The 26,896-nt window shown below is 35.8% G+C and overlaps 3 protein-coding genes across 5 annotated transcripts in view; 1 reads left to right on the top strand and 2 right to left on the bottom strand.

Annotated features, from left to right (window-relative positions):
* LOC147844615 (uncharacterized) overlaps nucleotides 1–26,896 on the top strand; it is a 102,204-nt gene that overhangs the window by 23,186 nt on the left and 52,122 nt on the right. Inside the window, exons 4-6 of one of the 3 annotated variants that reach the window (XM_088649946.1) lie at nucleotides 1,809–1,916; nucleotides 2,000–2,134; nucleotides 8,073–8,174. In XM_088649946.1, coding sequence (XP_088506072.1) covers nucleotides 2,024–2,134; nucleotides 8,073–8,174 — 213 coding nt within the window. In that variant the 5' untranslated portion in view covers nucleotides 1,809–1,916; nucleotides 2,000–2,023. The remainder of the gene's footprint in view (nucleotides 1–1,808; nucleotides 1,917–1,999; nucleotides 2,135–8,072; nucleotides 8,175–26,896) is intronic. The other 2 variants (XM_088649947.1, XM_088649948.1) reach the window with 2 other exon arrangements.
* Nucleotides 8,483–12,568, bottom strand: gpr85 (G protein-coupled receptor 85). Its single transcript, NM_131499.2, has 2 exons — nucleotides 12,519–12,568; nucleotides 8,483–11,375 (listed from the first exon to the last, which is right to left on the bottom strand). Exon 2 carries the CDS (start codon nucleotides 11,196–11,198, stop codon nucleotides 10,083–10,085), a length of 1,116 nt encoding a protein of 371 aa, NP_571574.1. The 5' UTR covers nucleotides 11,199–11,375; nucleotides 12,519–12,568; the 3' UTR covers nucleotides 8,483–10,082.
* Nucleotides 15,641–16,674, bottom strand: wu:fb97g01. The gene has a single exon (XM_087247964.2). The coding sequence runs from the start codon at nucleotides 16,639–16,641 to the stop codon at nucleotides 16,459–16,461; it is 183 nt and encodes a 60-aa protein (XP_087104090.2). The 5' UTR covers nucleotides 16,642–16,674; the 3' UTR covers nucleotides 15,641–16,458.

Raw genomic sequence — 26,896 nt, 5'->3', positions numbered from 1 at the left:
GACTGCTTATTAATATACTCTATTAATGTAGATGTGGATTGATCGATCAATGTCAAACCTGCCAGTTAGCATGTTAGCATGAGTCAGTTTGGTCTGTAGGGCACAAATCGAACAACAAAACACAATGCTTAATACTTCTATACCTAATATACAGTGGTCCCACGCCATAACTCAGTTCGCCTTTCGGGGTTTCGCAGATTTTTTTGGTGCAATTTAACCAGCTTTGTGAATGCGTTTAGCATACCTGTCAACATTGGGATGTGAAAATAAGGGATATTTTCCCTATGAAAAAAACCCCACCAAGATCGACATCTTTAGATGTTATTATTATTAATTATGTGTATATGTCTGTTCAAACTTGCACCTAAAACCCAGACTTTCGCTCCGCTTCAAATCAAGTGTACAGAATCTATTTGGGAGACAGCGCCTATTTTCACTATAGAGCGCGTTTGACAGTCACGCATCGCTACATGACTGTTTTGAGGATTGCATAGGAGGGGCGACGGTACCTGTAATGAAAAGGAAAGGGAATCTCGCCATTTTTATATTTATTTCAAAGTGTTTTCATGCCTAAATAATATGAAAGCACAGAACAGACTCATATTTAAGAGCAAGGGGTGGCCCCTGGTGGTTCTGCGGTATGGCTTGTGTTTTAGGGAGGAGGATCGGCTCTTTAGGGCCCTATCATACACCCAGCGCAAGACGTGATGCAATTGTTGTTTGCTAGTTTCAGCTTGGCGTAAGAGTCATTTTGACGTTTTGCACCACGCTGTTTAAATTGCAAATGCATTTGTGCTAATTTGTGCACCTATAGGCGTTCTGGTCTAAAAATGGAGGTGTGTTAAGGCGCATTGCTGGCGCATTACTATTTTGAGGAACAAAAATACACTGTTCAATAGACTAGAGGAGGTCTGTGCCTCTCGCTTAAACATTGCTTAATACACACAGGATGTACAACAATATGCAAATATCCTTACAAATGAAAAATATTTAAAGGATTAAAATATTACAGAAATGATTATTTTCTAGCCTACATAAATATAAAAGCCACTGCCTTCATGCCTTCTTCATCTTGGGGTGGGGGGGGGGTGGGGGGGGGTTTCAGTTTATTCATAACAATTTGCTTTTGTATAATGTTATTATTATTAGCAGTATTATTTATTATATGCATATTTATATTTTTTTATTAAAATCAAGCTTAGAATTGCCCACCTGTCAGGTTTTAGACCATATGGGGCACAGCATGTGTATTTGGAAATAACTCAGTTTTTTTAACACACTTCATTATTATTGTTCATTTAATGTTTGCTGGAAATTTGAACTGAATTAAGAAATAGTTTTGAAACAAATCTTTGCGCTTAATAAACTAAATTAATTATGTATAGGCTAATGGATGTCTGTGCGAACAACATGTTTCCCTATACACAAGAGTGAAAGTGAAAGTAAAGAATGAGGAGGCTCATTCGCTCATTCTCGCCTGCAGATGCTCTGTTTTCTGTTTTCTCTCTAGTGAAGTGTTTAAAGTTCGCCATGTAAATAGCAAATGCTCTATGGCACAATGCAACTGACTCTTAAAGGGAATGGAAGATGAGACTGTGATTGGTTTATTTTCAAAACACACCTATTACTCATTAAGAGAATAAGCTCAACCCTGTTAGACCATGCGCCATGGCGCAAAGCCGATTTTTCTATCCTTAAAATAGCAAAAGTGGATTCTGACACGCCCTTAATGCTTTTGCACCTTGTGCTTTGGACTTTGCGCCTGGATCGTAATAATAGAGCCTTTAATGTTTATTGCCACCCTTCAGGTAAACACTGAAAATGCGGGAGAAATACGGGAAAATACCTTCATGAGATGATAGCGGGATAGAACCGTAAATACGGAAGAATCCCAGGAAAGATGGGAGGGTTGACAGGTATGGCGTTCAGCTTGACGAATTTACTTAAATCTTTAATTGCTAGCAGCATGACTCTGAAATGTTCTACCGAATGTTTGCAGGTTTTCCCCCCAACAAACCCCATAATGGCAACGAAGCATTCTGCACTGACAAAGGCACCCACGATAGCATCCAAAAGGCAGAGGAAGATGCTAACCATCGCACAAAACGTTGGACCTCTGGACATGCTAAAGAAGGTAGATGTTACATAAGTGTTACATAAATGTTAAAACAACATCCAGCACATTTTTACACAATTGACAATTAAGGCTACCCAATTCACCTTTACCACATGTCTTTGGACTGTGGGGGAAACCGGAGTGAACATGCAAACTCCACACAGAAACGCCAACTGAACTGACCCAGCCGAGGCTTGAATCAGTGACCCAGCGACCTGCTTGCTGTGCAGCGACAGCACTACCTACTGTGCCACTGCGTCACCATACAAAATACATAATTTATTATTTTGTGAATTACATTTTTGAACAAATCAGTTAAATGATTGACTCAGTGAATCATTCACAATGAGTCTTTTTTGTGAACTAGACGTGCTTATTTCTATACAGCTTGTGAAAAAATGAATTTAAAGGTTATGATTCATGTTTACAAAATACATAATTTGTTAGTTTATGAATTAATCAGCGTTTTTGAACAAATCAGTTAAATTAGTGATTCAGTGAATCATTCACAATGAGAGTCTTTTTTGTTGACTAGACATGTGCTTATTTCTAGACAGCTTGTTAACAAATCGATTAAAGTTTGCGATGGATGTGTGCAAAATACTTAATTTGATAGTTTGTGAATTACTCAGCGTTTTTGAACAAATAAGTTAAATGAATGATTCAGTGAGTCATTTAGAACGAGAGTCTTTTCTTTTGTGAATTTGACAGGTGTTTTTTTCTAGACAGCTAGTCAACAAATGGATTTAAGTTTGTGTTGCATGTGTGAAAAACACTTAATATATTAATTTGCAAATTAATCTACGTTTTTGATCAAATCAGTTGAATGAGTCATTCAGTGAGTCATTCTCAACGAGAGTCTTTTTCGTGAATCAGCTTGTCAACAACTGAATTTGAGTTATAAAATGCAGCAGTTTTCATGAAATCACATTCTGATTTCTGTTTAGGGTTGTCGTGCAGACTGTATTTCTTTTAACGATACTAATATCTGCACTTTAATACCGCAGAATGTAGATTGATTACGCTGACGACGCTGAAGCCGTCTGCTGTAGTTAGCATTGAGTCAATTTTGCTTGTAGGGAACAAAATCAACAACGAACACAATGACTTCTCCATTATTGTTCACTTTAGGTATCGATCCGCAAGCGCTACATTACAGGAGTTCTGTGCCCCTTTTGAAAGCTGAAATAAACCCCTGCTGTTCCAGCTCTGGCTCAACAGCACCAAGCATCTCCTGAAACATTGATAACTGTTAGCCGTCTCTGTGATATTTCACAAGGGATGCTGGGAGACGCGGGGACCTCGTGGCCTCAATCGTGCTTTACAGCTCAAGCTAACAGCGCTGTAATGAACTTCCCCCATTCGCCCCTTCCCCATCCACTCCGCTCCACCTGCCGAGTAATGAACTGACAGGACACACATGCATAAAACCGTCGCAGTACATCAACATGCCCTCTGCATGCATTAAAGCGGCAGGCTGGTCAGCCATGTTATGGACTGCTTTGTCTTTTATTAGACGCTAAAGGCAGCAAGCCTTTGTCAGAGATGATAATTGGCATTTATTCTGCTGTGGTGACTTTGAAGCTTGCAAAAATGTCATCCACCGCAGCTGTAAGTCTAGATGGAGAACACATCATGTCCTTGGATTCTCATTTTGAAATGCATTGTTGCATCCTTCCCATGAACAAGATGGACACAATGTTGTTTGCAAGCCATTTTACCTTTGTGATTTCTAAGAGAAATTGGATTTCCATTGAGGAAAAATACAGGCCAGTTTGCGGCTAGCTGAATTGTAAAAAAAAAAAAAAAAAGCACATTGTGTACTACTGCAGTGGTTCTCAAAGTGGGGGTCGGGACCCCCGAGGGGTCGCGAGGCAATGAAGGGGAGGTCGCCTGGTGATTTCCAAAAATCTATTTATTTTTAATAAACCATAAGAATTAACATTTTATATATAACTATACTGAAAATAAAAATAGTCGTTTATAGTTACTATATACTATATAGTTACTATAGTAGCTTATAGTTACTAGTTCTATTGGATTGCGACCCCTGGGGTAATTACATTATATTAAAGGCACCAATAGCGTCAGATGCATTTTGATTTTATAACATCAGGTTATACTTTCTGGCACATTTAAATCACTGACACAAATTTAATTGGTGTGTCTGCGTCATTGCATGCAAGGTTTCTGTATTTAAAACCACCTCAGAGGATATTGGGGGTCGCAAGTCACTGGCATTGTTATTTTGGGGGTCGCGGGCTGAAAAGTTTGGGAACCCCTGTACTACTGTATAAGAGTTGTAGGTTGGAAAATCTTAATATGGCAGGTTATAATACAGTACTTTGATAAACCTTTTTCTTGTTTTGTTTAAATCCTTGATGGATTTATGCCTTTGACCTGCATTTTGGGACCTTGATCTCTGCTCTTACAATTTTTGATGTTGAAAAGTTTAACACAATGATTTAACTGTAGTTTTAAGTAGTACGAAATGATATGTTGTCTGGGTGGATCGTTCATATTCCTTCGGCTTAGTCCCTTATTTATTAGGGATCACCACAGCGGAATGATCTGCCAGTTATTCCAACAATTGTTTTTTCGGCAAAGCAGGCTCATTGTGGCATCATGTGTTAATTATGTAGTTAGATGTATGGCTTTTCTTTTTCTAGATTGTTTTTGAGCACACTATCGGTTGGGTTTGGGGAAAGGGGTGGGTGGCTCAGTCGGTTTCTTATTTAGTCAACTGCAAGCTGCCCTGCGGTGCGTTTCCCAAACTGAACTATCATAGTATGATGCATTGTTTGGGAAAAGAACGAGGTAGTGACGAGTGTTTCCCAAAACCGTAGTCGCTTTGTTGCAGATCCATCGTTTGAACCACATTGGTTATAACGTAAAACAACCCTAATGACTCTCTAAACAGGTGAAGTAACAACTTCTTTAGAGAAAAATCCCATACTTTTTTTTGCGCAAATTGTTGTTTTAAACGCATTTTTTTAACAATCCAATTTTCATTTTAGTAAAAACATGCACTCATTTTCCGTATTAATTGAAATGTAAGTAAACGACACTTATAGGGCCTGTGTTTCCTTTACAAATATTGTTGAGAACATAACATTATCTATTCTAAAACATAAAACCATTTAGTAGCTAACGCGTATTCTAATCTCATATTTAAATCATATACATCGGGTTAGGCTAATGGCTGTAATTTACAGTAGGCTATTTATTAAGAAAAGAAAAAAATCCTACTTAATAATATTAACAATAATAATAATAATTATTATTATTACTAATTTGTTATTATCGTTATTATTATTATTATTATTAAGTAGTATTTTTTTTTTAAAGTCTACTTTTACAACTGTGACACATTCAAGCCACTGCAGGAATGTTCTAAGCACTAGGCCCATACAGTACAGATAAATTTTTTAATAAATAGCCAACTATAAAATTTAAAAAAGCATTAACCTATGCTACCACATTTATTTTTGTTTTCACAAGTCTTGGAGACATAACGTAAATTCCGCTTTTAAATAATAGGTCATCTATAGCTTTCATCATGAGCCACGGCTGCTTTCAAAATGACATCAATGTTTTCAAAGAGCACTGCAAATGGACAGCTTTTGTCAATCTGAACATCGCTTTAACTGAATTGTAAAAACACGTTGAAAGCAAATCTTTCAAAATTTGGAGCGTTTGAAATGTGTAGGGCATAGGGGGGATAACTGGGAATAGAACACAGCCAGAAACTATGCTTCTAACTACAGCTCAAGAGGTGTAGTTGCAAGCATACAAGTTTGCGACGCAGTTTTGCGAATGTTCGTTGGAGCGATGGATTTGGGAAACACCAATTCAACAAGATATGTTTGTAACGACAAAACTTGAGAACTTAGTTGGATAGAATTTTTTTTTGGAAACGCACCCCTGGTCGGTTTAAGGGTATATTGCAGCCTCTGTTGGATTTACGCGAGAAGATTATGTTTAAGAGGAATTTGTAATCATTAAAAAGGGGACACAGTGACCTATGGTGGATTTGTAAAACAAAAACTTTGAGCAGATGTACCTAAGGTTAAATATTTCACTTTCCTCAGAAATGTAAACCTGGTTACGTATCCGCAATGAGCCTGGGTTGGTTTTAGGCAGCAAGTGCCCTTCCAGCCACACACATACACATACGCTCTCATTCACAAACACAAAAACACACTTATACTGGGTGGATGATGTAAATTCTAAACTTTTATCTAATGAGCTGCCAGCAGTTTTTCTCTTTTTACTTTTTTTCTTATCCAACACACTATTAAAAAAGAGTTTTGCCTAGGAGGAGATCAAGTTTCCATAATGCATTTCAAAAGTGTTAATTAACTAATAGCACTAATAAGATCATATGGATGGCTGATAAATTTCATGAGGTACATTTATACGTTAGCAATGTACTTAAGCATATACTTTGCATATTTTGAAATGACAGACAACAGCTTTGTTAAAATGATCCCCATATATACCAAATCTATGCTGTATTATGCATGCTAGCGCAGTAATTGGTGATGCCACTCAATATCAAATACATTCCTGTAAGTCCACCATTGTTAAGTTGTTTTAGATCTCAAACATATTCATTCTTATAGACTGAACGAAATGTAATGATTGTGATGGATTTGTGTTTTTAGGCCCTCAAAAAGTATTTTGCGGTATAAATAGCAAGCCAAATGTATTTAAAAAAAAGTTTTCAAGTTTTAGTAGAAACCATGGTGAAAAACCCTTAACGTTCAAGTCATGTTTCTTTTGCACCAAACATTCTGTACAGAAAAAAAGTCCTTCAGGTTAATAAAATATTCTTCACAGTATAAAACATGGTCCTTTCGATGGAAAGAGTTTTGTGGAGTTCAGAATAGTTCTACTGCATCGGTCTTTATGTAAAAAACAAGGATCCGCAAATGAAGTTTGAGTTTAAAATGAGTTTAGATTATTTATATTCACATACTGCACAGTAAGTCACATCAGCGGTCAAAGAAAAAGTTAATTTATTCCAAAAACGTTGGATGTTGCACATTGTGGTGATTCATGCATTCACTTTATCTGTTTAACCCACCATTACTGAACACTGTTTTGAATTAATTAATTAAATGTGCAACAAATATGCCTATTATTTACCCTTCAGCAATGGCATTGTGACGAGATAATTTGTAAATCACTTCTGAGTCAATAAGACTAAAAAAGTAGCCCCATGTCTCCTCTGGAAATTCAATTATAAATGCAATCTAAAGAGTTTACATTGACTAAAATGATTATTGAGTATGGCGAATGCAGTGCACAAATGCAAAAATATGTAATCAGAAAAGAACTTATGTTGCAAATTAGAGTGGAACTGTATGATTTCATTGGCATTATCGAAATACATTAAGAAGAGATATGACTTGTATCTCAAAGACATGAATCATAGAGGCAATGAATGCCTCAATCGAGCCCCAAATCTTTGATTTTGCTTGACACTTTTGATTATATAATTTCAACATGAGGTCATAAGACAGTCTTGACCTTTACAGATGAAACTACAGCAAAAAACATGAAATAAATCCACCGGGCCTGGCTCAGGGACCTCTGTTCCTAATTTAAACATGCAGCGTCCCACATATGTCAACATTTTCTATGAGAGTTTACATAAAATCCAGGGCTGTTGAAATATTTGACAGGATTTATTCTAACCAGCGTCCTATTACTTAAGGGCTAATGGACTCAAATGAAAGCATCCCCGGTCGCCTACAAACTCTAAATGGATTTTGACGAAGGCTGCAGTTAAATGAAGAATGCGATATTAATGACACTTCTCACATCATAACAGTAGGCGCGTTCGCTGCAAGTGCATGCCAACTCGAAGCATTTTTCAGGTCAGCTGGAAATACGCATTGGAAATGTAACATTTAACAGAGAAACACTGTGTTGTCGTATTGTATTGCAGGATGCAGAGATAATTCATCACTTTCAGCAGCACTCACAAGGGATCCAAACAAATTCCACACAGTCCGAAATTAGCGAGAGAGGAAACAGGGAAGATGAAGAGGTAAAGTGACAAAGCAAAAAGCGAATAATGGCTAAACGCGAGCCTCGTTTTGGGGAGTAATAACAATGAGGACATTTTTACAGTAATTAAACAGGAACACAAACAGGCCACAGAAACATATTAGCGCAAGACTAATCATGACAGTTCAATGAGAAGCGATCATTATTAGCAAAGATAAGCTTGTTAGCCTGCCTCGGTCAATATTTATACATGCTTTCGGAGCTAATTGAGCTTTCATTTCACTTTGGGCCCTGCTTTAGGCCGGGACTAGTTTTTTTTTTTTCCGGAGTAAATGGCAAAAACAGGTGTTGCAAAATGTAAAATTTTATTTTCAAAAATGTAAGCAACAGATTACACAGTTAACTTTCAGCAATTGCAGTCCTAACTTAAACAGTACTCACATTCGGGACTTCAAAATGAAAGACTCACAAACTTACACACTATCTACCTATAATATACAAAAAGAATACAGAATAAATATTAAAATGGCCACAAGAGAAAAAAGTAAGTTAATCAAAACAATTAGTAGAGAGCAAATGTTGGGAAAGTAGAAACAAGACTCTGTGCCTTAAATACAATGTTTTTTGTTTTTCCTAGTACATTTTTTACAAATTGTGCAAGATTTCAGACTAAGGCTCTGGTCTTGACATGACAGCTGTTCACCAAGCACGCACACACACGTTCACTCACGCATAGGCATCCGCGCACACATGCTCCCTGTGCTCTGCGCACTCGGTAGGGCGTAGCAAACGTTACAGGGCAAGAAATGGGTGCCTGTGATAGGGGTGGTGGATACTGTTTCTCAAATGAACATGCACTTCACCCTGATGTGAAAAGCCCCGAGGAGACATTTTAGAGGAGCGGATTTCAAAAAAAACAACCCTCACCTTGCAAATGAAAAGATGAACAAAACACCAGAACCATTAAGGCAAGAACAGCTGGAGTGGTGGTATCTGTAACAAAATATGCGAGTTCGGGTACATGGATATGCCACACTGAACTTAGCTTAACTGGTTCTCCACTGTCAATTTAATTACAAGGTTCTCAAGAGCAACGTTTGTTTTAAAATTCAAACATTTGTTTTTAGACTTTAGAAAAATGAGATAAGAAAATAACATTGCCAGACAACAGAGACATACCATATGGATCATAAAACTACAGGAAATAATTTAAGTTGCAAATCCGGAAACCACACGACAGTACCCACCCCGCACCACCCCTAAAGACCCGCCCACCAGCCCGCCCCAGCCCCACCCTAAAAGGAAAAAAGATATCACTTACATTTAAACCAATTTATCCTCTCGTGAAGGTGTATTCCAACAGAGTTAGTCACCCCACATGTTTTGTTTACTTACAGTGAAATAGAAGTCTGTTGCAGATTAAAGCATTCGTATTTCAGTTTGGGAAAAACAAGACATCCTTGCAATGCAACTGAGTGAAAAAAAGCATCTTCGGGTCTTCTCGTTAGTGCAACTTTTTAGACGCAAATTCCAGTGATTCCTTAAGGTAACAGTTTGGTTTCTTTACACCCTTTTTCCAGAGTCTTGCTGATATCCAAAGCAAAGGTCAGTCCTTTCGTGATGTATCCATTTGTTTTATTTTCTTTCTTTATTTCTCAAATTTTTAAAAACTTTTTCTTTTTCTTTTTGCGTATTGGATTTCAAATGGCCTTTCGCATCGGTTGTTTACTAGAACATAAACGTGGAACGTGTCCTCTGTCCGTTCGTCATCGTATTCCATTCAGGCGGTTCAATTACAGGCCTCGAAAGAGAGGAAGAGGAGGAGGAGGAGGAGGAGAGAGCTGTACAATTGAACACATCCCTGCCATCAACCAGGGCATCCGGACCAAAACCACAAATCTGATATCAAAGCGAAAAAGAACAAACAAAAACAAACGCCACAGAACCTTCATATAACACAATAGGGTTCCCTCGGTAACCTGGATTTTCTGCAGTAGAGGAGCGTGGTGCTAAAGCATCGTCGAAGCTCTCGGTTGGAGAAGATGCAGATGAAGGGGTTGACTCCTGCTTGAGCAAAGCTCATCCACACGGCCGCCGTCAGGTAGCCACCCGGGATCACTGGGCCTCGGGCGAACACTCTCCAGTAGCAGGCCACCAAATAGGGTCCCCACAGGCTCAGGAAGAAGAAGGTAATGATGTAGAACATCCTGCTTATCCGCTTTTCAGTTTTAAACTCGTCCAGCACCAGCAGACGCCTGCGGCCCGCCGCATTGCTGTTCTGCCGGATGCCCAGCAGGGTCGGAGGTGTGGGGCCCCGGCCGAATCCCGCCAGCCAGTTCGCTGCAGCCTGTCCACTCGCCCCCGGCCCGTGGAAGGTCCAGTTCTGGCTGACAGCGGGCACAAACTGCACCGGCTTCATCTTTCGGCGATCATGTACGAAAAAGATGAGCTTGAGGTAGACAAGCTGGGTGGCCAGGAGGATGAGTGCAAGGAGCAGCATGAAGCCCAACGAGTCATTGGCACGGAAAGAGCGGTGCTGGAACGTGCACTGATCCTCCTCGCGGATGAAGGAGTACGTGCCCACGTCCAACACCGGAGGGAACGCCATGGCCACCGACAAGGTCCACACCATGCATATCACCGCCAGGCATGTCCAGAAGGTCAGCCGCTTGGTGTAAAAGCGATGGTGGGCGATGGCCAGGTACCGCGTCACGCTAACGCAGAACAGCATGAAGGCAGTGTGGAAACAGGACAGCACGCCCAAGAAGGCGATCACTTTGCAGGTCAACGTGCCGTACGTCCAGGCTGAGCCATTCTTGACAGAGGTGAAGACGAAGGGGAAGCAGATGGCAGAGCGGAGGATGTCCGAAGCACAGAGGTCCAGCAGGAAGTAGTAGGGCGCTCGATGAAGGCTCTTGTCTTTGACCAGCAGGATGGATATCAGGAGGTTTCCGACCACACCGACGCCGATGATAAAACCCAGGGAGGTCAGTTTAAGGAAAGTGGCGAGCGGAGAGACATTCTGTAAGATGTTGTGGTCCCCTGCATGGCTGTAGTTCGCCATAGATGGAGAAGGGATCATAGAGAACGCTTAAAGCTTTAGCCAAGGATCATGATCTGGATGGAGAGGGGAGCGATAGATCCATCTGGTGTGCTTTGAAGCAGGTTCCAGCCTTGTTCGTCGCTGCCTCTCTTCTAAGGCATCCTTTGTTCCTTTGTCTCATCACACCTAAAAGGATCCCTGAAAAACACGATCCACCCATTAGGATTCACTTACACAAAACAAACTAGGGGGCTTTGCGTTGCATCAGTCATTTTTTTATCTTTTTGCCATTGAGATTCCTTTTTTAATTGCATATTTAATTGCAGCTGCAACGACATTCCGTCTGAGTTGAGCTCATACAGTTGCTTAATTCAGCACAAGGATTCGGCATTGGACCCCAACATAAATCCTGGTTAAAATAACAGACCCCCACCCCCAACATCTCCCCTTTTCCAAAGCAAATTAAATAAATAATGGCAAAGAAAGAGAGTGTAGTCGACAAGATGCTCATTGCCACGACCAGACATCCGTCTAGAGGCGTATTCATCTGAGGTATTGTGAAAAAAGACTTGAAATCTAATGATTGTTATCCACTACACCCGAGAGGAACATTTGTCGAAATGCAGCAAGAAAAGCTGTTGATCACACCCAAAGATCCTGCAGAATCTATCGTGTTCATTGCCTATGTTTATCACTATTCTAAAAAAAAATCAATCATGAGTCATTATTTGACTGCCTGTATAAAGGAATATTCAAAATATGAATCTTATTATATTATATATATATAAATAGGTTATTTGAGGCTTTCATACTGACGTTCAATGCAACATCATAATGCAAGTCATTTGATTGAAACAAAGCACATGGTTTTAGAATTATATCTCTATTTCCCCATCCTCTAACCTAGATTTATTGTTTATCAGTACTGCTATTATGACGAATTCGAGTAAAACATACATAAACAACGGATTGCATCCCATAAACCGATTCGATGCAATAGCCTCTCGTATCTTTCATATAAATGCACGAACAGCCTTACCCTATATAATAAAATAATAAACCGTTGTGTCTCCTGTCATATTTTTACAACAGAAAAAAAAGCCCAAAAATGAACACGTTTCAGTTCGTTGCATCAAAATAAGCAACAGATCCAGGACCTTTTCGGGTGATTACGTCTGATTTTTAGTCCACAAACGCTCTATTTTCCCGTTTGCTTTTTAAAACGGAATGATTTCTGGATGGTTGAGCGTCCATTATAGGCACAGCAATTCCTTCAAATACATGCATGCAAATATCGAGAGCAACACAGACAACGCTATACAATATCAATTAGAAACATACCTGTTGATATTCCCCCTTTGTTTCCCTGGCGGTTATTTACATGGCAGCAGTCACTTTGCCGTAAAAAAAGGTTTAGTTTTGTTGCCTGCTCTTTTTCCCCCACTGTGATTATACAGTAAACGGTGCGGACGGCGCATGCGCACTGGCGCTATTTGTGATCCCAGTAGCAGCAGCAGCATCATCTGCACTGATGGGTGCAGCAGCATCACGGATCCCTTTTGCCCTTTATCACTATGTACTAGTGTCATATGCTCCGTCGCAGGTGTTTTCAGAAATGTTTAATGTGTGTACTGTATGCCAACAGTGCAATGCATAACATGTATGTCAAGTATAGCGTCTATTGGAATGCAAAGCCTATCTATCTATCTATCTATCTATCTATCTATCTATCTATCTATCTATCTATCTATCTATCTATCTATCTATCTATCTATCTATCTATCTATCTATCTATCTATCTATCTAGTACATAACATTAAGGCAGGGTTTACAGTATATCAGAAAATCCACCCTGCATTTCTTTATTCATTATGTATTGTTATAAACATTTCACTCATTTTGCATTGCTATAATCATCAACCTAAACTTATTTATCCTGGATTGCATAATCTTGTGTGTGTGTGTGTGAATATATTAAAATGAGCTGTAGCATATATGGCTTAGCACAGGTTATTCATCATAAATAATTGACAAAGCCTTTTATGTGTGATGCACTTCATTGGTCTGGAATAGGAGTCAACATGGGTGTCTGGTTCTGTCAAAGGCTATATTTAGCAGTGGACAAACAGTGACCCAGGTATTATTGTTTATAAAAATGATGCATAAGTATAATTACTATTACACAGAGCACTCCTTGCACATAGCATGTGTGTGCGTGCGTGTGTGTGTGTGTGTGTGTTATAAACTACAGTATATGTTTTATTTGAATTGTGGCCACACAATAACAAATATTTTACACAATTTATTAACTTGTTTCTTAATTTTAGTAAATTGTGGCCTCAAATGAAAGAAAATAAATGACGATTTATGATCGAGATTTTTTTTAAAAATATGTGTACTATACATATTTTCATTGATTCGTTCATTAACTTTCTTTTTGGCTTAGTCCCTTTATTAATCCGGGTCGCCACAGCGTAATGAACCGCCAACTTGTCCAGCACAATTTTACGCAGCGGATACCCTTCCAACCGCAACCCATCTCTGGGAAATATAATTATTTTCAATAGTAATAATTTCAGAATGTAATCCACTAGTTTATGACAAAAAGTGGTGTGATATTGTAATAAATGGTATATCTAGTGTTTCTTGTGTGTTTGTGTGTGTGTGTTATAAAATATATTGTTTATTATATATTATATTATTATATAAATATATTGTGGCCACACAATAATCAATAGTTTACACAAATTATTAATTTGTTTTTTAATTGTGGCCTCAAATGTGAGAAAATAAATGACTATTTATGACCTTGATTAAAAAAAATAGGGCTACTGTACATACTTTCAATAGTAATAATTTCAAAATAACCACAATGTGATCCACTAATTTATGACAGACAGAAAATGGTGTAATATTGTCCCCCTAAATAGCACATCCAGTGTTTCATGTGTGTGTGCGTGCGTGTATTATAAAATATATTGCTTTATTTCAATTGTGTCAATCAAAGGCAGCAACACCAAGGCTCCAAAAATAAAAATTTATTAATAATTAATAATTAAAATTAAAATTATTAATAAATTTGTATTTTTGGAGCCTTGGTGTTGCCGCCTTTGACATTTATTTGCACTTTTTGCGGTTTTGGCTGAGCACCCAATTTAGAGAGATGTGCGTGCTTTTGTACAGTTTTTTCATTATTTCAATTGTGGCCACACAGTAATAAATAATTTACTAATTGGTTTTCTAATTGTGGCCTCAACGACGCGGTTGGTTCTAAAGAAGGTAGCTGGTTTGAGTCTCAGTGTTAGTTGGCATTTCTCTGTGGAGTTTGCATGTTCTCCCCGTGTTCACGTGGGTTTCCTCCGGGTGCTCTCGTATCCCCCACAAGCCCAAAGACATGTGGTACAGGTGAATTAGGTATGCTAAAAAAATTACTGTAGTGTATGTGTGTAAACGAGTGTGTATGGATGTTTCCCAGTGGTGGGTTGCAGCTGGAAGGGCATCCGCTGTGGCGACCCCAAAATATTAAAGGGACCAAGCCGAAAAGAGAATAAATGAATGAATTGTGGCCTCAAATCTGAGAAAATAAATGACTATTTATGGCCAATATAAAACAATGGAGCTACTATACATATTTTCAATAATAATCATTTCAGTATAACCAGTGTGATCCACTATTTTATGACAGACAGAAACTGGTATAATATTTTCCTCATAAGTACACTTAGCATTGCATGTGTGTGTCATAAAACATATTGTATTATTTCAATTGTGGCCACACAATGCTAAATAATTTACACAATTTATTAATTTGTTTTCTAATTGTGGCCTCAAATGTGAGAAAATAAATGACTATTTACTGTATGGCCAAGAATAAAAGAAATAGGTGAACTAAATATAATTTCAATAGTAATGATTTCAGAATAACGACAATGGGATCCACTAATTTATGACAGACAAAAAGTGGTGTAATATTGTCCCGCTAAATCAGGGCTGCCCAAATTCGGTCCTGGAGGGCCAGTGTTCTTCAAATTTTAGTTCCAACCCCAATTAAACACACCTGAACCAGCTTTTCAAGCTCTATCTAAGTATACTAGACAGCTCAAGACAGGTGCGTTGAAGGAAGTTGGAGCTAAACTATGCAGGACACCAGCCCTCTAGGACCGAGTTTGGACACTCCTGCCCTAAATAGTACATCTAGCATTTCATGTGTGTGTGTGTGTGTTATAGAATATATTGCATTATTTCAGTTCTGGCCACACTATCATAATTTCCACAATTTATTAAATTGTTTCCTAATTGTGGCCTCAAATGTGAGAAAATAAATGACTTTATCATATTAACATTTTGATTTACATTGAATCATTTGGCAGACACTCTTATCAAAAGGGACTTACACATGAGAACAAACAAAAGAAGCATTTAACAACAACAGAGCACGCAAATATGTGAATAAAGACAATTCATTTTTTAATTTAATTCATTTATTTTATTTTGTGCTTGATACATGTTGAAAATATATCCATCTTGTTTTGATATTTTATTAATAAGTGATGCAAACTGAATAACTTGCATGTTCAAGCAATCTTGTAGCCAATGTACATTCAGTTTATTTTGGTCCATTTCAGCCCATTTTGTGGGAGAAAAAAAAAACGATACTGTAGTAGTTTTCACACCAGTCTGGGTCAGTCTGATTAACAGGATCTGTCTCAAATCTAAAGTCTCACACTTAGACACAATTGGGAATATACAGTACAGCTCATAAAGTTTATACCTTTAAGACTTATTAAAGCAAGCAGCATCACACTGCCTCAGTAAAGCACACTGGCAAATGTTATTAGCATAAATGTTTTGTACAAACACACAAGGCATCATCCATTCATCACATTGTAGGAGTGTCTTCTTCCCCATACAGTGTTAAAGCTGAAAATACAGTGAGATTGTCTTGCTCTGATCAGCAATGGCAGAAGCTCAACTTCAAGCCCAGCACAGTGTCAAAGTCCATAGAAAAGTGTCAGAAAAGTATGCATGATGGTCTCCATCTCATGCAGCGATAATATACTGGGCTTTTGTAACGCTGATATACTGTTGCAGAAGTTTCCACGCGATGAAATCAAGGAAGCAACTTTAGTGACCCATATAATTGACATTGGCAATGATAATGCGCCAGAAATAAAACCATTGTCATCCACAAAGGTCCTTCCTCTGGGTGCATGTTTTTAGTATGCAAGACAGTCCACTCATTCACATTTCCGGATGAGGCCTTTGGCGTCCAGGTTGACAATTAAAACTGTCCGTTCCGTGTGCGCGCGTACCAGCCCAGGCACGCGCACAGTCCCACAATCGTCACGCTCGCGCCCAGCAGTAAAGCCGCCGCGTCTCCTCCGTCAAACGCCTCGGTGGTCTTGACAAACATCATGAGGAAAAAGCAGAGAATCATGTGTGCATTTGGGTTTTTGGGTGCCATGTTGTTGGTCGGCTGTGAGAAAAGGAAGGAAGCGCAACAGCAATGACGCCGCGTCAGGTGATCTTGCTGCATTTCCTGATTTTACGAATCCTACTATGGGGAAGGTTTGGGGAATGAAAGTAATAAGCAGGTTGTTTAATTGCATAACGAGAACAAAAGCATACGAAAATAGAGGAATACAGTACTAACATAAATTCAATTAATCTTAATTTCTTTTACAATGTGGATTGTGCCAAAGCAACTTTCTAGGAAACTGAAACAGTCCAGATTAAAATCAATGGAAATAACAAGTGAATTTAATAAATAAATGCAGGGGATTAAAGATTCCAAAATTGAATACATCTTTGGTCCTTGTAGATTTTTTTTATTTTTAAAATATTTTAGGGTTTGAATATGCTGCTTAAGATCAATTTCAAACAAATAGATGTAAGGTTTATTATTGGACCTTTTAATAACCTTTTTTATTACCAAAAAAACCAGCATGTACAAGATAATATACAACAAAACCACTTCACATTCCTAAACAAAGATGGATTAAATAATAAAAAAATAGGTGGAGTGGGTACATATTAATTGACATACAAATATTTTCATATATTCATTTTCTTTTAGTCCCTTTATTATTCTGTGGTCGCCACAGTGGAATGAACTGCCAACTTATCCATCATACAGTATGTTTTACGCAGTGGATGCCCTTCCAGCTGCAACCCATAACTGAGAAAGATCCATGCACACTTATTCACACACATACACCACGGACAATTTAGCTTACCCATTTCACATATATATCAACATATTATACATATATATCAACATATTATACATATATATCAATATATTATACATATCTATCTATCTATCTATCTATCTATCTATCTATCTATCTATCTATCTATCTATCTATCTATCTATCTATCTATCTATCTATCTATCTATCTATCTATCTATCTATCTGTGTGTGTGTGTATATATTTATATATATATATATATATTTTTTTATGTATTTATTAACAAACGTTATTAAATGCATTTTTAGTGCAGAAAATTATAGAAAATACATGTAAAAATTGTTATTAATAAGCTACAGTAGGTAGGACGAGGCATTGTACAGTAATGATGCAAGGAAGACGTCATGTAAATATGTTTAAATATTACTAATATAAGCGTCTTCATGACGTAAATAATATTTATAAGACAGCCTCATAGTAGAATGTCCCTCCTTAGTATTCGTCATACACAAAATAAGTGCAATATGCTGTTTAATAGTCAAAGGAAATTATATTAAATGGTTCATTCATTCATTCATTTACTTTTCGCCTTAGTCCCTTTATTAATCATGGGTCGCCACAGCGGAATGAACCGACAAATTATCCAGCGCATGTTTTACACAGTGAATGCCCTTTCAGCCACAACCCAACACTGGAAAACACCCATTCACGCTCTTTCACTCAGATACACAAATTTTTGTTTATTTAATTCACCTATAGCGCATGTCTTTGGACTGTGAGGGACACACAGAGGAAACCCATGCCAACAAAAGGAGAAGATGCAAACACAGAACCACACAGGGCTTGAACCAGCAACCTTCTTTCTGTGAGGCGATTGTGTTACCCAGCTGCGCCACCGTGATGCCATATTAAATGGTTATTTTATGATACATTTCTGCTGAAAATGTTTAGGTACATGGTACCTGGTTAGTAGCCTATCATAGTAGTCGTCTACAATGGAGCTTGAAGGGAGAGTTGAGTTTAGCCTAATACGCAGGTGTCATATCCAGTTCCTGAAGGGCCACAGCTCTGCACAGTTTAGTCTTAACACTAATTAAACACACCTGTTTAAAATAATTGAGTTTTTCAGGCTTGTTTGAAAACTACAAGTAATGCCGAGGTCACACTAAAGTTTGTGCGAGTGAAATTCTGTTGTACGGCGCTGCGAAAAGGGGCGGGATTAAACATGATTAGACATTGAAAAAAGCGAGCGGTTGGTCCGTGCTTTATATTTCTGTAAAGAGAGGCCATGTTTTGATCCTCGATTGGTCTTATGCAATTATATGATGCGATTTCGCTGGTAAGAGTTCACCAAGCATGATCTTTCCAACACAGCGGACTGCAAAACTTGCCGCACGACCTTACGTTTCCAGTCTGACGCATTTGCGTGCATATGAATGGAAGTCTGTGGGAGAAAAGTCCACTGTGACCGCAGCTTAAGCGTGTTGAAGCAGAGTTGGAACTAAACTGTAGAGCGCTGCAGCCCTCCAGGAACTGGATTAAACACCTGAGGCCTATAGATTTGTCTATTTTCTCACCTAAATGAGTTTTTTCTTTGACAGTAGGACATTAAAGAGGATTATTAGCTGAAACTAATCATAATGCAAGTCAGTGGCTACCTAACAGTTATGGCTAGTCAATAAAAGCAAAACAAAATCAATAGCTATCTGTGCCTCCAACATTGAGGCCTTATGAAGTAACCAGTCTGCAAGAAAATAAACTGTTGACTAGTTCTTAATAAAGACTGCATTATCCAGCAGAAGGAAAAATAATTTTAATGAGCAAATGCAGCCCCTCTTTCTACTGTTAATAGACCAGACGGTTATTTACGAAAGCGTGTAGATTCACTGTAGACATTGGTGGGGACATACAGTTGAAGTCAGAATTATTAGCCCCCCTGTTTATTTTTTTTCCCCAATTTTTGTTTAACGGAGAGCAGATTTTGTTCACCACTTTTCTAAACATAATAGTTTTAATTACTCATTTCTTATAGCTGATTTATTTTATCTTTGCCATAATGACAGTAAATAATATTTGATTAGATATTTAGATATTTGATTAGATATTAAGACACTTCTATAATTTGTAAAGTGACATTTTAAGGCTTAACTAGGTTAACTAGGCAGGTTAGGGTAATTGGGTAAGTTATTGTATAGCGATGGTTTGTTCTGAAGACTATTGGAAAAAATAGCTTAAAGGGACTAATAATTTGATCCTTAAAATTGTGCCTAAAAAATTTGAAACTGCTTTTATTTTAGCGGAAATAAAACAAAAAAGACTTTCTCCAGAAGAAAGAATATAATCAGACATACTGTGAAAATTTCCTCGCTCTGTTCAACATCATTTAGGAAATATTTACAAAAGAAAAAAAAAATAATAATAATTCTGACTTCAATTGTAGTTCAACCTAGTGGACAAATGCATTGAACAGCACAAATCCTGTTCAGCACTTTTAAAAAAGTGAATAAATTAGATAAAAATATAAAACAAACTCTTAATAATACAAATAACATCCACGCCCCATGCTGCAAGAGTAAATTTACATGTTTTTACTGGAGTCGGACTTTGAGGAGGTATAAATGTAGAGAAATTTGACGAATGTTGACTAAATTAATGCGGTTATTATTATTTATATATAATCATGGAGGCCATGTGAACTGAATTTTGATTAACTGCCCAGCCTTGGTTAATATAATTACTATGAACTCATAGCGAACTTGACTTGGTGCATGTGTAGGTTAAGAGTTGACGGAGCCTTACTTTTTTTAAAGTTGATTAAATTATTGGTAGGGACATTTCAGTAATTGGTGAATATTTGTGGGGACACGTCCACTCTGTCCATGCCAATCCTACGCCCCTTGTATTAACGCATAAAAATGACAAATGCTGTAAATACAATTTTGTTTCTTAAAGCAAGCTGGTTGATTTGCATCATACTCAATAGGCTATTATGTTATCAGGCAATTTTGACTCTCAAAGTCAAAATCTAACTTTAATTTTGGGTAAGCAATCCCTTGTTTGTGTCCACCACCAGCTAACATGTTTCAAAGCACAACTACTTGCTTTGGGTTGCTTTTAAAAGAGTTCATTTGTAATCATGAACTGCAAATTAGAAACTGCATAAGCTTAGATTTTCTTCTTATTAGCATATTAGCTTCATTTAATTCCTATATTATTAGCTGCTATTGATTAGAGTATTCATATATCACATTATAAGACCTGAAAAAACCTGTACGTTCTCAAGGGAAGGCAAATGAAACAAGTTTTTTTTTTAAATCATGACTGTAGCCAAAAGAAAAGAATCTTATGTATTTTCATAGCTTAATTAACACATGCAGGCCAAGAAAGGATCTTTGCAGTCTTAGTTATATAAGTATACAGTAATTAGCTTCTGACCAGACTTTGAATTGAAAGCTGCAGAGCTCCCTTGGAAATGGACACTGGATCTAAATGCCTCCTATGAGGAGGTTCTTGGAAATACTAATTGGCATATGAAATTCAGTTTAAAGGATCTCAGATTATGCATAAATGCTTAATGCGACACCATTAATGAACACCCAGAATGAAAATTAAACTGTCCATGGGTGCATTTTAAGCTTTGATTGAGAGCTGAACCTTTTCATGGTAGTTAAAACAAGACATGCAACCTAATTAAACTTAATAACTCCCAGTTAAACTCAATAACCCATATCCATATTTTCTACAAAGAAAAATGCCTCTGAGGAGAATATTTCAAGCATAAATAAATAAATAAATAAAAGTTAAACACACAATGGTTGCCTGGCAAAACTGATTAAAAGACCTCCGGTTTCTGAACTTTTTTTTTTTTTTTTTAAGATAACCAAAGGAAATAAGATCCAAAACAACATCAGACATCATTTCAGAACTGCAGAGCTGGAAATTATTCAAGTTTTCTCTTAGAGCATGAAAACATTTCCATCAAAGATTTCACACTGTGCTGATTTAATATAAATGATACAGAGGCTTTTGTGTTTGCTTTAGTGACGGGTTGATGATTCTATGAATTCCTAAAGGTTTTTAGTTATTTCGAGGAGCTGGTGTGAGAAATACTGGTGTTTTTGGGTTCATGTGTTAGTTTGTAATTCATAATGTAAATTCTAGAAACTAGAGCACCGGTATCTCATTACAGTGAAATATATATGAAAATACATATATTTCTGATACAGTGCTCAGCATAATTGAGTACATCCCATTTTGAAAATGAATATTTTGATCCATTTCTCAGTGAATAAAGGTAATGTATTTTGGTGCATTCAAACAAAACTGATTTATTAAATATCTAATAATATTTATTCACCAAACATATTTGGAAATTGACAGATGATACAATTAAATTCAAGCAAAATAATGCAAAAAAATAAAATAAAATAAAAAATACAGCCTACAAAATTTCAACTTATTTTTTCAATTTTCCTTGCTCTTGACTTTTTTTTTTTTGTTACTGTTTTTGTACTGTAATCCTAAGTTATTTTTTTAGATTAGCTCAAGATTTGGCTTCAGTACTGACTAATCTAATGTATATGCGCAAATATAATATTGCATAACTTTTTTAAAAATATGAATTTAAAAGATAGATTTGTGAGGGCTGTTCTTATATATTCTGAGCACTGTGTGAGAAAAAAAGTTCAGATGCAAAACCTTCTAAATGCCATTAGAAATATTGTATTTTCAGATATTTCTCTTTTATGGTGATGACTAAGCTATTTTTATTGCCTTTAAAGTCAAATAACAGCATACAAAAACATAGGAGACAGAGAAAAATGCTCATTTTAGAAGAACATGTCAGATGACATGTTATGCCCCACATAAAACGTTTTAACCATTGCCAATTATTGGTGGAGGTATAGGCCATGTTTACAAAAAAACAAATGCGTGGATTGGTTTTCTCTATCTGGTCTTCTCACTTAAACTTTATTTAATTATTTATTTATTTATTTATTTATTTGTTTGTTTGTTTGTTTGTTTAAATTAATTTATTTAATTAATTACCTACTCATTTACTTGTTTAGTTATTCACTTGCTTATTTACTTATTTACTTACCTATTTACTTATTTACCTGTTTACTTATTTACTTACTTGTTTACTTATTTACTTGCTTATTTACTTGTTTACTTATTTACCTGCTTACTTGCTTATTTACTTACCTATTTACTTATTTATTTGTTTACTTATTTACTTACTTATTTACTTGCTTATTTACTTATTTACTTACTTATTTACTTGCTTATTTACTTATTTACTTGCTTATTTACTTGTTTACTTACTTATTTACTTGCTTATTTACTTATTTACTTGCTTATTTACTTATTTACTTACCTATTTACTTATTTACCTATTTGCTTGCTTATTTACTTATTTACTTACCTATTTACTTATTAACTTATTTTCTTGTTTACTTATTTACTTACTATTTTACCTGTTTACTTATTTACTTACTTATTTACTAATTTACTTACTTATTTACTTATTTACTAACTTATTTACTTATTTTTTTAAACTTTTTTTTACTTATTTACTTATTTACAGCTTGCTTACTTATTTACTGATTTATTTATTTATTTATTTATTTATTTATTTATTTATTTATTTACTCATTTATGTATGTACTTATTTAATTATTTACTTATTTAATTGTTTAATTATTTACTGACTTATTTACTTATTTATTTACTTGTTTACTTTTTTACTTATTTACTATTTACTTGTTTACTGACTTATAAAATTATTTAATTATTTACTTACTTATTTACTTATTTATTTACTTATTTAATTATTTACAGATTTATTTACTTGTTTACTTATTTTTGTATGTACTTATTTAATTATATACTTATTTACTTACTTATTTACTTTATTTATTTATTTATTTACTTATTTATTTATTTACAGTGCTTATTTACTTACTTATTTACTTATTTATATACTTATTTACTTATTTACTTACTTATTTACTTACCCATATCTGTTTTTATCCTTGTGCAAAAACTTACTTTCTGTTGTCGTTGTTTGACAGCCACTGTGTGTGTGTGTGTGTGTGTGTGTGTGTGTGTGTGTGTGTGTGTGTGTGTGTGTGTGTGTGTGCGTATGTGTGTGTGTGTGTTTTGTTGTTGATTGGGTGGTTTAAGAGCATTATTCTTTATCCCACTGACGGCAGGTGAGACTTGAGATAAAAATTAAGATAAATTATCAAGCCATCAAACCTCCTCAATCATAATTCATTTTGATTGGTAGGTCTCCCTTGACAATTTACAGTCATATATAAAAAGCGTCTCTCCATGTCAAATTACAGTCCACCCGTGTGTACTTACTGCCATGAACGACAGCTTATGCTCCTTATAGCACGTACTGTAGTACTCTTTTAAAAATGACAGTCCTCGCTAGGCCTGTCGTAATAATCAATATATTGATTTATCACGCAATGCATGGGCAAATTTTATTGATGCAGTATTTTGCCCATCATGTTTTGGATGAAATAAGATTGTTTACATAAGAAATAAATAGGTTTTAAGTAGATAAACTAGGGCTGAATAATATATTGTTTGGGCATCGGTATCTCAATGTGTGTAACTGCAATAGTCATATCACAGGGTTATATTATTTATTAAATATTAGCAAATACATATATTAATGTTATTATTTAATTATATACTTTTTATATATTTATACAATGATGATCATGTTGTTTTACATTTGATTGTTTAATTTCTGTACTTGAATATTTACCGTAGACTCACCAAAAGACCATAACACTGTATTTTACAAATTTATTATAATTCATGCAGATGCACTGAATAGAAAAAGACTCACAGTTGATCTAAGTGAATGAAATCTTTCCAAATAGAGATATTCAAATCATCTGGTGAAATCATATGACGTTGTCGGCGCAACATAGCCTTGTGGTTAGTGTGCTGATGGTGTGGTAGCACTTCAGGGCATCCCGAGTTCGAATCCCAGCTCGAGGACATTTCATAATCCTACTCCTTTCTCTCTCCGACTTTTCTTCCTGTCTAATTACTGTCCTGTCTAATAAAGGCAAAAAGGCCAAACATAAATCTAAAAAAAAAAAAAAAAAAAAAAAAAATATATATATATATATATATATATATATATATATATATATATATATATATATATATATATATATATATATATATATATATATATATGTGTATATATATATATATATATATATATATATATATATATATATATATATATATATATATATATATATATTACGTTAATGTAATAATTTATATTATCATTGCAATATATATCATGAAAAAACAAATATCATAATGCTTTTTGCAATAAAACTATTGAATTAAAATTAAATAAATAATAAAAAAAAACAATGAAAAGTGTATTAAAATGACTTCATATGAAAAAGTAAACTTACTCAATAAGTAGTTTAATTACTTGACTAAATATTAATCCATGGCATCTGGGTGGCGCAGTGGGTAGCACAATTACCTCACAACAAGAAAGTTGCTGGTTTTAGCCCCGGCTGGGTCAGTTGGTGTTTCTGTATGGAGTTTGCATGTTCTCCCTATATGTTCACGTGGGTTTCCTCCGGGTGCTTTGGTTTCTCCCACCACCATCCAAAGACATGAGCTATAGGTAAATTGGGTAGGCTAAATTGTTCTTAGTATGTGTAAATGAGAGTGTATGGATGTTTCCCAGAGATGGGTTGCAGCTGGAAGGGCATCTGCTGCATAAAACATATGCAGGATAAGTTGGCGGTTCATTCCACTGTGGCGACCCCAGATTAATAAAGGGACTAAGCCAAAAAGAAAATGAATGAATGAATATTAATCGACATAAATCTCAGTGCATAGACCATAGAAACTCAACTCTTAATTTTTTAATTGGAGTCATACTGGATCTTTTAGTTTAATAAAATAACACTTAAAGTGCAATTAAACCTATTATGCAAAAATCACTTTAATAAGGGCTTTAAACACAGTTCTGTGGCAATATAATCAGCTTCTAATGGTAAAAATGTATTAATTAGATTTTTTTATAATCACACTTGATTAAAACAGTCTGCAGAAACACTTTGATTGACATTCTCCCTTTGTACGTGTCATAATTAATGGGAAAGCTGAGTCTAGTGACCATCTTCCTCATTAGTAACAGACTTAAGTCTTGTTTTTGAATCCATGCTGACACACAAGCATTTGTAGCTCCGCCTTTTTTTGAAAAGAGCCCAATCTCATTTGAATTTAAAGCGACAGTCACCAAAACGGCACTATTAGAATCAAGGCCTAAACGGATCAGTTTCAAAGAGTTATACAACATCATTTGTGTGGTATTTTAAGCTAAAACTTTACATATGAGGGAGCTCAGAGACTTACATTTGGTAAAAATTGATGTAATAAAAATCTTTCTGTTCCTCTTTTTTTTTTTGACACTGTCAAGTGCACCTAATGTTTCTGTGAAACCCTGCCGAATAATTGCAATTTTTAGTTTACCCCTTGCTGACAGTTTATGTAACCAATATTATCACCTTTGCCTCATTGTTAGCCAGAAGGCAAATATTGCTAAATTGGAAGTCTTCATGTGCCCCTGCAAATCTGTCCTGGTTGGAGGACCTAATGTCTTTTTTTACATTTGGATGCAATGAAATATTTATTTTAGGGTTTATTTTATTAATCTTACTTTTAAAGATGAAATCCATCTTTCCCCCTCATTTTTTTCTTCTTTTATTACTAACATAACAGGGTTCAACACTAAGGATTTTTTCTAGTGGTTCAGATTTTTACTTGTGCTGCCAAAATTTCTCTGGCCCCACCAAAAAAAGAAGTTTGCCATTTAGTTATTAAGCATAACTTTTCTTTAAATACAACTGACAATTTAAAAATGATTTGATTTAAATTCAATACTGATTAGATAATTAAAGTAAATGATTTATTTGAAAACTACTGCAATTTTTTGACTTTTGTTTGTTTAAAACCCACCAAAATGCATAATTTTAGAAACCGGCTCATTACATCAGTCTTCAATACTGTGAATATTTTTTTATTTGTAAACCTAGATTTAAAATGCATTTCACTTCTTGTTCCTGCTTAATCCATTAACATAATAATTATATTAAGTTTTAATCAACTATGACCTTTGAGTTTTTATTTAAATTTTTTTATGTAGACTAAGTATGCTAAGGTGCATTTCTCGGCACAACACCGGGACTGCAGTCAGATCATGAAGCAATGTTGATCTTTCTTTCGAGGTGTCGAAATGAACAAAACAGTTGGCATAATACAAAATATAAGATTAAAATATGAAAATATTATCAGATGATAATTTGGGTAGATTTTTTGTTTACGGTTAATGGATAAACAGCACTCGGCAATATTTCAGCATGCTTACACTTTCATATTAGACATGAAACACACATTTGCCGGTAGAAATGACATCCAGCCCTACTCATCATTCTCTCTTCATATAGCCGAATATATGGCTATTA

Source organism: Danio rerio, chromosome 4 (assembly GCF_052040795.2).
Source record: "Danio rerio strain M-AB ecotype USA chromosome 4, GRCz13ab, whole genome shotgun sequence".
Lineage (NCBI taxonomy): Eukaryota > Metazoa > Chordata > Actinopteri > Cypriniformes > Danionidae > Danio > Danio rerio.
Note: the sequence above shows the minus strand (reverse complement) of the source record. Positions and strands in the feature narration are given on the sequence as shown.

Excerpts from the sequence above, each read along its gene's own strand:
- gpr85 (NM_131499.2), bottom strand. The coding sequence starts at position 11,198 with ATGGCGAACTACAGCCATGCAGGGGACCACAACATCTTACAGAATGTC.
- wu:fb97g01 (XM_087247964.2), bottom strand. The coding sequence starts at position 16,641 with ATGGCACCCAAAAACCCAAATGCACACATGATTCTCTGCTTTTTCCTC.